The sequence below is a fragment of the Agaricus bisporus genome (genome assembly GCF_000300575.1).
Source record: "Agaricus bisporus var. bisporus H97 unplaced genomic scaffold AGABI2scaffold_16, whole genome shotgun sequence".
Lineage (NCBI taxonomy): Eukaryota > Fungi > Basidiomycota > Agaricomycetes > Agaricales > Agaricaceae > Agaricus > Agaricus bisporus.
Window position 1 is genome coordinate 101926 of NW_006267351.1, and position 12703 is coordinate 114628.

Consider the following 12703-nt stretch of genomic DNA (forward strand, 5'->3'; position numbering starts at 1 on the left):
CGGGTCCTGGGCGGATATAAACAAAAACCATATAAACAGCGACATAGCCCCACCTCCTGAGAGTGATTCCAAGATAACGTAACATGTCATCATGTCATTGGCCGGTCGGCTTCTTCGTCAATGATCACGAATTGTACCCGGTAAGATTAGTACCCGAGATTGATAGGGGAAACCACTCAATTTATCGTGGCAGTATAGTAGATGCAAACGGATGAACTCGAAGCACAACCAAAACGTCTGAAAAACAAAAGCCATTGGCTGAACGGGTGCTTTGCGCTGAAATTAACACACCTCGCACCAATGTACTTCCGTCTAATTATACCTGAGCACGAGGACGACTTGGAATGCTTGATATAGTAAAATATCAAGTCAAAAATAACCAAACCTCAAGCGGGTTCACATACTTATGAGTAGGAACCAACCACAATAATGGACTTTGTAAGGCAAGATCTCGATCCTAAACCTGTGAACCATTTGCACCACCAAAATCGCGGTCGCATCTGTAGAAACAGATAATTCACCTAATACTTGATTGATTCCAACTTCTATCACCGAACTGGTGATAATATGGAAAAAGGGAAGTTTTCTCCTTCTACGGCCCGCCACAAACTTGGAAACTAGCTTCGATGACAACATACATGTTCATGTTATCATTGGTTCCTGTTGCAATGTTAAATACTAAAGCACTCCGTTCTGCTATAGAGCTGGATTATCTGAAGGTACTATGTAAGCCCTTTTTTTTCAATATTCTTACCGGTTGCCGACCCTTCTACTTCAAAGACTTCTCAGTTCTTTTACATGTCCTGGTGTTTTGAGTGCGTGGGATTGTCACCTCTTCACTACTGACTCCCGGTAATCGTCTGACTCAGCTGACCCACTCAAGGATCTAGAACCGTGGTATAAACTAGGTACTCTGCGTGCATTGGGAGAAGCCGAGAAAACAAAAGAATGAAGGAGTTACCCAAACTGCAACTGACTCGGAAGATACAACGTGACTAGATACAACATTTTAATGAGAATAGTTACTACATTTGTACACAAGTATTACGATGCTATGGCCAATGATACATCCATATAGATAGAGGCTGAACGTGAACATTGGGCCAACTGAGGAAAAGGCTGTTTCCATGAACGTTTGAAACTTACCACGGAGAAAGCATCACTTGTTCAAAGCCATCTCATCTGCCGTGGTGATCCAACCAATCCTTACCTCGGGATCCTCCTTACGATACTCGATATTGTGCGCCTTTTGTGCCTCGGTCGCCTTCTTCCCGTTCTCGCCTGGGGCAACAAACAGATAACTCCACTGCACAGAGTCGATACCAGGGAGCTCCTCTTTGAGGCGATCGATAACCCGGTAGACACCTAACGTGTTGAATGTGTGTCGGTCCGATATGGTGATTTGAACCATGGTAACCCGAGCCATATTGTCGCTGATGATAAATGCATCGAGCGAAGGAAAACCAGATCGGGTCACGTAAATGGTGTTATCGCGATATTCAATCATACCTAGACCGGGTTCTACAGGTAACTTGCCAAGGGATAGACCGGCAGGGAGTTGAAAGCTCGGAGAGTTTGGATTGCTCAGCAGATAGCATGGCAAAGAGTCTCTGCGATTGTGCATATGGGACACGATATATGACTCACGTACTAGAGCGAAAGCTTGCGGGAGTGGAGCAAAGGCACAGAGAAGACGGTATCGTTCTTTTATCTTCTTCTTGATGATATAGTCAGAGAGGCAATCTTCAAGATAGCGCGTCGGAACGACGTAACGAAATTGTGGGCTAAGACCGTGGGGGTTTGGGCCGTCAGATTTTCCAAAGAAAAAGGTGTGAAAGTCTTCCTATTCTGCGGAGGGGCAATCTCCTGTCTTGATAACATGCTCGAGGGCGCTTGTATCAGAAAGAAGGGTGGCCGTTCTACCATACACATGAGTTGTTTCAGGACCTTCCGGTGTTTTGACGAATATTTCCCTTGTGATGATGGACATACAGTCGCGAGGTGATGGGCCAACGATATCGTATAGCTCCAGCGGCGAGTAGCGGTGAGGGTCTGGAGGAGGTAATAACCCAAGGTTAGTATATAGACGGCTAGTACAAAATATATTCGTTATCGCCAAAATGATGCGTTGATTTCAGAACTTACACCAAACATTTCATTTCATCTTTCGTCCATAAATCCATGACCCACTTCCACGCTGATCGCTGCTCGGACCATTTTCGCCAACGATCCGGCTTCGGAAGAGTAGCCTGCACAATGAAATTATTTCTGCGTGAGAGAATGCTCGGAGGTTGTGTCAATTGAGCACCAGAGTCGACTAAGCACAGGGCACGCAGTGGAATGGAGGCTTTGGCTGCAGGTGGTACAATAGTCTCGCAGCCATCTTTAGAGAAGATGACCATCTCCAAGTCATCTTCGCAATATGCGACGGGAATGTGCTCCTGGAGGGCTTTAACTAGGGCATATGCGAGGAAGAAAGTCTTTCCTAACAGATTGAAATCAGTATACGCATGGTTCTGTGAGTTCATCTGATGTCTAAACACTGACCGATGCCTGGTTGGCCAGTTACCACTAAACCCCCACTCTCAATCAGCGCGTCGCTCAAAGCTCGCACTTGATATTCACTCTTTACGAAGTCCCAAATTGAGTGGTACTCGTCCCGCACCATTATACCATCATCTAGCCCTTCGAACGATTTGATATACGTGATTCCTTCATACTCGTCCAAGGGGTTTTCCTGATCGACCCAGATCCTTTGGTAGAGATCGCTGAAAGCCATGACAGTCGTTTAAACCTTGACGAGACATCTCGAGACATTCGTCGGTTTGCCCGAGTCAAAATTACCTAATTTTCGGCATTCGGTGGCAAGTGGAAAATAAGTAAAATAAAATATCTAGTTGTGGGCAGATAGGGTTGTGTTGTTCCGAGTGAGAGTAAGGCAGTAGAGATTGGGAAATGGGATCCCAGGCGGTGAGATCAGAACAAGGGGAGCGATCGGGTCACCCCGGGCACGACTCTTGTCTGTTCACCTCTGCCAATACCCTCGTCTTAGAGAAGTCGATTATTCTGTACGTGGGGATCGGGTGGGTGGTAGAAAAAGAAATAAATTGAAGTCTAGTCGATGTATGAAACACCGTAGGAAAGGGAGAATAGTCGTAGTATAGAGTTAGTTTAGACGTATTTGTAGTGCTCATATTACTAAGCAGGAGTAGGGACACAGAACACACGGACGCACGACCGAGAAATCACGCCGCGCTCGTTCCTCGCGCGGTGTTCCACAATCCATAAATCCAAAAAGGGAACAGAGGGTCGACGCTGCCACAGAACCGATCAGCATTTCATGGGCCTCTGGGCTCGTCGCGACCTATGATTACTATCAAGCCTACTTTTGGACTGATTCTCTCGAGCCACCATCATCTCCTACATCATTGTCCTTGATCTGTATAGAAAGCGGACAGGCCGTCAACAATATGATCTTCACGTGTGGAGTCTTCCAATCTAATCCTTAATAGAAATTACCATGCTACAGTTTCGCCTGGGAAGTTGACGCCCGTTCGTTGAATACAACTTACTTCCTTCCTCGGCACATGATGTCGCATGCACATGCTTGAGAAGATCACCCACATTTTTGTGTCAGCCATGGTACTTCAATCCTTCAATACCTAACAACATTGATCTGTCAACTATGGCGGATATCTTCTAGAGTCCGAGATGAAAATCATGCTCCGGTATGAACTGTTGAATTTCTCATTGCATGACCTAGAGAAGGACGTAATTCGGTTCCCACCTCTCAACCTGTAGCTATTGCTGGAGTATAAAACCCTTTCACCCTCCCGTTCAAGGCTCTTCATCAGTTTGCTCTTACGTCTAAAATGAAGGTTAGCAACCCCTTGCCAATGGAATCAAGCTCGTGTTCTGACATATTCTACGCCTAGTTCTTCTCAGTCGCCCTCGCTCTCGTCGTTCCCGCCCTCGCCAGCGTGATTCCGTCCGCAGAAGACTCTCTCGATGCACGCGCTGCTCTTGCCGTTCATCTGACTCAGGCCCAAGCTGAGGCTAGGCTTATCCCCAATGGAATCACAGCTTCCTCCTCGGGTGGATGCACAACCCAAAGCAACCCTACTTGTACTTCTTACAGCGGTATCCTCGATACTACCGTTGCTGGGGTTATTACCTTAAAGCAAGCTGCTGGGGTTTCGTCCCTTGTTATCACCGGAGGAACGGAAGTCGGACATGCCAGTGGTACTTTCAGTCATGCCAATGGCTTTAAAGTTGATGTGAGGCACTCGACTGGGCTGGACAACTATATCAAAGGCACATTTACAAGGATCGCCAACCGAGGTGATGGCTTCCCTCAATGGGAAGCTGGAAGTGGTAATATCTATTGCGTACGTTTAATCTCGAATTCCTCGGTAAAAGACATCTGACTTGCTGCTTCTTTTAGGATGAGGGAAATCACTGGGATATTACTTACTTCACTTGCGGTTGTTGATTTCATTATCAGTAGTATTACATGAGACGTTCATAAAACCAGCTATGTGTTACCCCACTTGAATGAGATTTTTCGACATGAAAAGGAATTCTGAGGGCGTGAAGTGGGAACAAAGGGCTTCTACCTTGAGAATGCTGGCCGTCAAACGACCTGTTGCAGAATTTGGATGAGATCACCGCTGATATTGTCGGGGTTGCGCCCGAGAATCAGCTGTGACTGATTCAAAGGAACTGGCCGCGAAGAAAAGGTACTTAGTGAGAGAAGACCCTATCGTTTGGAAGAGCATTCGAATACCTGCGAAGCTTCTGGTCAAACCAAAGACGACCATCCTACGGCCATCTCACGAAGTCATCGTACTGATAATCATTCAGAATACGTGATATGACAGCGTCAGGGCTCTAAACAATTCGCCTTTCTCTATCCAGGTCTAGACCCATCGACGCTGAGCGTTGAACATCAAATCACCTAGTCACTCACTAGTACTCGCTCTTGACAAATCAGTCGCGTCTCCACCTCTGTTGAGCAGAACAATGGTAATGATGATCAAGATTGTGGCCCGTGGAATGCCTATCCAGAGTTGCTAGCGCATAAACCTGATCAAGAGGAGTTGACCGTATATAAAAACTTCCAACCTTCCCAAACAGTTTTACTTTTTATCCAGCACCTATGCGGAGACATAATGTCTGGGAGCAGCAGATAGATGAAGAAGTCGCCGACTAGTCGGACGAATGAACGACGCACCGGCAATCTCCGAGTGGGGAATCTTCACCCGAAGATTGATCAAGAGTCAGTACCTCATAAAAGGCTAGGCACAAAAGGCGCACAATATCGAGTATCGTAAGGAGGATCCCGAGGTAAGGATTGGTTGGATCAGTACGGCCGATGAGATAGCTTCAAAAAAAGTGATGCTTGCAACTTGAAGGAATAGCATTTTCCCCAGCTCGCTCACTGATCCAGGAATAGGTAGGTGTTGACGCTCAGTCTCTATTAAGCCCCTTGTAATATGAATATATCATTGTCCAAAGTGTTCGATAGCCAAATGGACAGCAGCAGGCGCGGTTCTCTGGCATAATGGGGGTTGCCTCCGAGTCTCTGTTGTCGCAAATCCATCCCAGCTGACTTATTATGCTTTATTATCAAGTTTACCCTAGAAACCATGAACATCATATACAACCACGAAGCGGGTGGAGGTGGAACTCAAGTGTGGTCGTATGATCAACTTCTCTTTGCCATACAACCGGAAGAGTTGGTATGAACACACTCATGTTTACCCTAATTATGTTACTGTACACATCCCTCCTTCCTCCACTACATAAATCTCAGAACTCGTCGTGGAGAGGCTCTGTCCTTAGCGTCACCGGGCCGATGACGAAAAATCCTTATCCCCAATTAATCTCCTACACCGTAATCACGTTTTAATGGCGACTCTTCCTTCACATTCCACACTCAACCGTCTTTCCGTTTAACCCACCAACTTTTATAAAGTCTATTCACGACTTCCAACATACAAAACAACGAAATTGGCATAAGAGTTTTGATAATATAATGACGCTAAAAAAAAAAAGCATATGCATAATACATTTACTGAAACGTGATTGATATGAGTGGTTGAGAAACATGCATGAGTTGTGTATATGCGTATGTGTAACTGTGCTTCGAGGAAAAGAAAGAGAAAAAAGAAAGAACGAAAAAAGTAAAGTACAAGAATACACACCATAAAATTGATTTTCCAAAAAAAAAAAAAAAAAAAACCCCTCCTTTCAACATCAATGACACGCCGATTCAAACGACCTCAACATCGGTCCACATATCCTCCCCACCGATCTCTGACTTTTCAATCCCAACTGATACACCCTCACAACTCCAAATTCCCCAATCTCCTTCCCCTTCCCCTTACCTTTCCCATAAAACAAATCGTCTGTAACATGCTCGTGATTATCAACAGAATCTTTGATACCTTTGCTTCCTTGGAAACTTCCTGGCAAACCACTACCACTGCTGTTGTTGTTATCGTCCACTAACCCACAATCTACAGCGATACCGCTCAACATCAATTCCTTCACTCGGATGAATTCAGGACTTGAAGAAGGAGCGAATAATCCGATATCAACTTGTTTCTTCTTCTTACTCGACTGCTGGTGATTACTGGTGTCATTTGCGGAGGGGAGGAGGATCGATGATAAGATCGATGACAAGTACGACCATGTCGGTTGAGAATGAGATAAGCGACGCCTTTGATAAGATGAAAGTGACGACGACGACGGTGTTGTTGGACTGGCTGAAGACAATCGCGGAGAGGGTGAACGAGATCTCGAAGGTGTAGATGGGAAGGTCGAATTCGGTGACGAAGAAGGCGAGGAAGAAGTGTAAGAAGAAGACGCAGAAGAAGCCGAACTCGATATTAAAGATGAACCATGAAATGGAGAGGATGCCGAAGACAATAATGATGACGATGATGCTATAGATGATGCAGATAACGATGAGGAAGGTGAACTCGAGACAGATATATGATGAGGCGATCCGTCCGGAGAATTATGAAATGAAGTCGATGTTGATGTTGATGCAGATGCCGAGAAAGATGAAGATGTGAGTTTCGGCCAGAATTCGAGCGAGATATACGTCAACTCCTGTGCGATAGAGCCCGACCCGTCCAGTGGTAAAAGTGAAGCCAACAGCGTGGTGCACCACATGAGCGCAGTCGAAGGTTCTTCTAGTGTTAACCTCAGCGATTTGAGATTCTCATTTTTCCGCAGATCAAACGTGTACACTAGGATCGTATATATAGATAAATAATCGAAAGCGTGGAGAGAACGGGATTAGAATAACGCACCATCCCAAAAACCAGGTTTCAAATGCAAATACTCCAACGAGCTCCCGGCGCACGATAGGATCTTTTCCACAACCAGCGGATCAGCAGAATGAGATATTCGCAGCTCTCGTAGATGGCGAAAACTGATTGGAGGAGATTGAGAAGGTGAAAAGAGCCAATAACCGAGGTATGTGAAATTGATGTGGTCGAGGGTGAGTGCCTCGAGGTAGGGTGTTGGTGTTGTAAGGCCACGTGGGTACGTCGTGTTTGGGGATGAAAAAGTTGAGCCACTTTGAAATTCTTCTGGCGATAATAAATCATCGTCAAAGGAGAATGAATGTTCTGAGATGAGTTCTGGTCTGTGGGTACCATCATCGCTGATAAGCAATGACACGGGGAGGCTGATAGAGGGACCCCTCGAAAGGTCTTCGTCAACCGTCACTGAGCACAGAGATAGTGCTTTCAAGTGATGACACGACGAAAGGATGGATTCTAGCAGCGCTAGGTTGGGAAAGATGGAGTGCTGTATTCGAAAATACGTCATAGTTGGCAATTTGAGCACGGTGCATAGGGCGTTTTGCCAAGGGAATGGAAGTGATTTGATTTGAAGCGTGTTTGTCGTATCTGTAGCTCCGAATTCGAGCTGCTTGAGGTTGGTGAGGAGCTTGAGCAGCGATGGTAGAGTGGTTTCTTCGATGATCCAATGCCCGGAACGAGAAGAACCGCCGTCGAGAATCTGGAGGTTTCGGATGTGCTTAATGAGGCCCGGATCGGCTTTGAGGATACCATAGAGCCTTGCACACAAGATATTTGGGGGGATGCGGGATTGGGAGAGGGTGGAAAGGGAGATGGTGGCGAAGAGGTGTTGGCGAGAGGTGTGCAGCCAGGATTGGCAGACGAGGGCGCAGGCGGCGAGGGCAGCGCGGTCTGCGTGGAGGTGGTCGATGACGGTGTCGACGAGCTCCTGGGGCAGACACGGCGAGCTCATGGTGCGAGGAGGAGGGGGTGGGAGGCAAGCCGATGTTAAAAAGGGAAGACGATCGATCTCATCAGTCAGATCACTCCCACCCTGCTCGACGCTGCGAAATACGAACTTGCTCGAACATCTGACCCCATGACGGCTTCCTTGCTCCTACTTACAGTTCAGGAATAGACTCTACTGACGCATGACCCACTGCTACTGAGGTTTCTTTCGGCTCTGTGAGCGGGTGGAGATTTTGAGTATACATCTCTGTTAACTGTCAGTCTAAAGGAGATCGGATGGACCCGAGATATACTAGTTAGTTAGCAGCAGGCTACCAAGACGCTTGCAATGATCCTAACATCCTCCAATACATTGAACTAGCGTTATCACTGACAGAGACAATTTCCCTGCGAATTCTTTCGTGAGAGAGTAAACAAGACAAAAAAGGTTAGACTCACTGCCAGATTCTAACACTTATAAAGTCTTAACCTGGGCCGGAAAAGCCAATAACGCGGGGACGCGACCGCACATCCGATTAGTAGGCTGGTTTACAGAACAACGAGTTTGACAGATGAATTCATTCGCAGACCTCTAAATAAACGTTCACTCTTTTCCAGATATTATACAATTCGTTGGAGCATTGTGGGAAGGTGCGTTCTTTCCTACCCTTACGACGTCTTGCTAGCTTCTAGCTCGTTGGTGCTATATATACTCTCTTCAATACACTCAACGGGTTCCGCGCCCCGCAAAACCTAATGTCCGCAAGACTGATCCAGTATTCTCAAAGCCGATCAAAACATCATTCCGTTTTTCCAAAATATACAGATTCTCGACGGCGGTTCGTCGCGAGTTCCGGTCATTGAATAATCGTAAGAAACCACTCTACAACCGCCACCAAATTCGAAGCTACTGCCTCAGCAAAGACTCTTCCAATTAATCCACTCTTTTTTGATAGCGACCGGAAGATAGATATTGATCAATCCACATCGAACAACTCAGTATATTTAAAGGATTCAGAACGTTAAAATCAGTAGATTTCGGAATAGTCAGATTCTCGATGTCCTTCATACCCGCCTCGTATTCAGATCTGAGTGTAATGATATAGGAGATGGTGGGAGCTCGAGAGATAAGGTCCTGATCAATCCAGACTTAATAATAACCTTGACTTGATCACAAGTCATATATCATACATCAGACATCATATATCATAAGTCGTTCGTTACCCTGTACATGTGGGCAGGGATACTCAGACCGGGTTGCTACTGCCACCAAATTCTCAGTTTAATGATGAAAAATAACACTTAAACTGTACCTGGTCGTGATCAAAACTGATAATGTACAATCATATATATAATCCAATCTCAATGACTTGTGTTTGCCGATTATCAGACGACTTGGCGCTCTTGGCGAGTGACATAGAGGTGGCCCTCTTAGACCGTATGTAACATTCTTTTTATCTAAGACTGTGAACCAAGACAAATGATTAGGCTCTCATACCGACTTTCTGAACCTTACAAAACTTGAAAGACTTCGCAGTTGGAGCACCGTCGAATTCCAATTTAACATTTGAGCCCGGAGTACCGTACACGATCACCAACTTTAAATATAAATCTGTTAATTATATGGCTTTGAACACAGATATACCCGTGAGAAGTTGAAACATGCGTATTAAAGCAAGGCGTCTCTGTTTCTAAGTGACTTCTTTTCACCCATCGAAGTTCGTGTCGAGTGTTTTAGTATTTAGGGAGCTAGTATTAAGCGACACTTTCCTGAGATTGTTGAGTCTTTTGATATTTTTGATAGACCTAACTTCCGACAAGCGTCGAGCGGATACTATGAAGATCAGGTTCACATTGCTAGCAAGGCCACTTCCCCTGCCGTTACCAAACGGAAGCGATTGCCATGGAATTATACTATATATATAGATCAGGTACTTGATATCTGTCGATTATCCGCTGTATGTTCATCTAGTCGAGCCTTCAAATGACTGAAACACCTACAATATTCAATTCAATCTACCCCATTACTGTCTAGGTCGCGAAGCTGAAACTGAATATTGAACGCTTGAGCATTTTAACCTGTTATGCTGAGTTAAGGGCCAACCGAAATAAAGATTGATTAATCAAACCGCCAACACTTACGTTATGACGACGACACCCACCATTAGCCGACACAAGGTCTTCAAAAAAATCGAAGTCTCGTCGTCTAGTCGGATCCAGGAAAGGAAACGACAAGAGGAGATAGTGACGCATTTAGTCTCATCGCAATGCCAGTTTCACAAGATGTCTGTAGAATTGCACTAGGATAATATTTAAATATCAGAATGCAGGCTGTGGACAAATGCAATGATCTTATGATAAAGGAGGTTAGAAGCATACTTGGACTCCAGCTTCGAATACTTTGACCGGGGTCTAAAGCATCAATGAAATGGGGCAGCACGGATGCACTAACTGAGTACCTGGTCCAACGATGTGTGTGGGAAGCTGGTGGGAAGTAACGCGGCGTCTGGGACAGTATCTGGACAGGGACCTTGAGCGATTTGACCAAGTCGCCAGTGGCAGCTGACAGGGACAGGACATGGGACGGAGTGACAGGTCCAAACACGACCAAACACACATTGACCATCTACGCCCATGATCACCCACGAGCCACACCCCTCCCCACAACCACGACCACCAGCGCTGGCCGCCGCCGTCAGCGCCGACGACAACGACATCTGCAATACTCCAGACACACTTGTCAATGACCCCCCACCACCGTATCCCTCTCCTCGCCATCAGCGAACACATCGTGCCGGTACCTTGCCCCGTTCTTCGATAAGCACGACCAGGCGCATCCAACATTCACCCCGCCTTGTTTACCACCAACAACACTCTTCTTATGACTCACAAGATAGAAATTCACCGGTATCACCTGGTCTTCACTCCGATGAGGATTTCGTCGTCGAGCCGACGGAACATACTCAGTTACTTTTGGGACCGCCTCTAGCCAGGCGTACGGTCAGCGGAGGAGCGCGGCGAAGGTCTTATTCGCATACGAGCACGCAATCCGCCGCTCCCTCTTTAGCCAGAACCGTAATCTCATTATTCCAAACCGAAGAAGACTCTCCTCGGGATCCTTATGCCTCTGATGATGAATATGAAGACCGATCGTACCTTGTTACACCGGATTTACGTCAAGTTGTTCCCGGAGGTGACACCCAACAGTCTCGATCACCGTCGTCAAAAGGAGGGTTTTTCTCGATGACAAGCTGGAGGAGGTATTTCCGTCCATTAACCAAGAAAGTATATTACAAAACGTTGTTGCACCTTATGGTGATCAATTTCCCGTATGCCCTTCTCGCTTGGCTGTACCTCTTCGTCTTCACTGTGGTAAGTAACTTGGTAACAGGATCCCCTCCATCTCGTTTATCTTTCATTCCAGGCTGGAACGACACTTCTTATGGCGCTCCCGCTCGGAGCTGTCCTCTGCTTCTTCAATCTGTTGGGAGCAAGAGCATTCTCTCGTGGAGAACTCGCCATTCAATTTTACTTTCATAAACCAATTTCTTATCCCCCGCCTTATCCCCCACGACCCATATTTACACGATATCGCGAACGAGAGCCTACTCCAGCCGAGATTGAACAAGGAGTGATGAGACCTAGGACCTTGGTTAGGGAAACATCATTCTACAAAAATACTTACGCTATGGTACGCCTGATTTCGACAAAGTCGTCCACATTTAAATTAACCCTTTTTCTTCAGTTCAGCGATCCGACATCATATCAAGCTTTATTCTACTTCCTCGTTATCAAACCCGCTATCACTTTCCTTCTTTTATTATCGTTATGGATTTTTGTGCCTCTGCTCTGCATACTTATTTTACCTGCGCCGGCGGTTTTGAGAGCGGCGAGGCGGTTGGGAGTTTGGCAGGCGAATGTGGCTGTTGAGGGACTTTATCTGGCTGTGCGATGAAAGAAACTTTTGTTTCTTGTTTCGTTTTCCCTCTCTGGTTTTGTTTTTCTTGTGTGTGTGTTCTTTCTTTTAATTCTTGAGATCTGATGTCTCTTTTCACTATGATAATTGCTTGGTTTTCGACAATCTTGATAAAATAGTAGAGATTTTTCTTGTCTTGCCAATGGCTGTTGGAAACGAATAATACGAAGGGATGGTAATCCGCTCTATGCGATGTCGGTGGGGGACGACAAGGGAAAGATGTACGGAGTTCATCCAGCTGATCGTCTACTAGTAATCTTTGACCTAAGGATACTCGCCCTGCTACATTAATACCTGCTAAGTTATGTGCCGAAGCAATCTCCACTGCCGACATTTTCAAAGCAGTACGTGTATCCAGAGAGTTTGTAGGATTATGTATACTCGATGTATTGGCATGTCATCCCACATTCGCCGCCAGTGGGCGTATTTTTTGGGTCCCGCAGAAGGTAAATACGGAGAAATT

At 45.9% G+C, this 12703-nt stretch overlaps 4 protein-coding genes across 4 annotated transcripts; 2 read left to right on the forward strand and 2 right to left on the reverse strand.

Moving 5' to 3' along the window:
• Positions 1 to 1843: 1843 nt before the first annotated feature.
• AGABI2DRAFT_123086 (hypothetical protein) lies at positions 1844 to 2779 on the reverse strand (the record flags this gene model as incomplete). The annotated part of the gene is made up of 3 exons (XM_006457155.1): positions 1844 to 2090; positions 2146 to 2485; positions 2548 to 2779. The coding sequence occupies 3 exons, from the start codon at positions 2777 to 2779 to the stop codon at positions 1844 to 1846; spliced, it is 819 nt and encodes a 272-aa protein (XP_006457218.1).
• A 1064-nt stretch (positions 2780 to 3843) lies between these two features.
• On the forward strand, positions 3844 to 4580 carry AGABI2DRAFT_196036 (hypothetical protein). Its single transcript, XM_006457156.1, has 3 exons — positions 3844 to 3878; positions 3936 to 4388; positions 4445 to 4580. The coding sequence occupies exons 1-3, from the start codon at positions 3873 to 3875 to the stop codon at positions 4490 to 4492; spliced, it is 507 nt and encodes a 168-aa protein (XP_006457219.1). The 5' UTR covers positions 3844 to 3872; the 3' UTR covers positions 4493 to 4580.
• Positions 4581 to 6258: 1678 nt separating this feature from the next.
• AGABI2DRAFT_123088 (hypothetical protein) lies at positions 6259 to 8289 on the reverse strand (the record flags this gene model as incomplete). Its single annotated transcript, XM_006457157.1, has 2 exons — positions 6259 to 7259; positions 7323 to 8289. The coding sequence occupies 2 exons, from the start codon at positions 8287 to 8289 to the stop codon at positions 6259 to 6261; spliced, it is 1968 nt and encodes a 655-aa protein (XP_006457220.1).
• A 2600-nt stretch (positions 8290 to 10889) lies between these two features.
• On the forward strand, positions 10890 to 12432 carry AGABI2DRAFT_196037 (hypothetical protein). The gene is given in 4 exon segments (XM_006457158.1): positions 10890 to 11636; positions 11689 to 11955; positions 12010 to 12373; positions 12393 to 12432. The coding sequence occupies 3 exon segments, from the start codon at positions 10899 to 10901 to the stop codon at positions 12217 to 12219; spliced, it is 1215 nt and encodes a 404-aa protein (XP_006457221.1). The 5' UTR covers positions 10890 to 10898; the 3' UTR covers positions 12220 to 12373; positions 12393 to 12432.
• Positions 12433 to 12703: the final 271 nt, after the last annotated feature.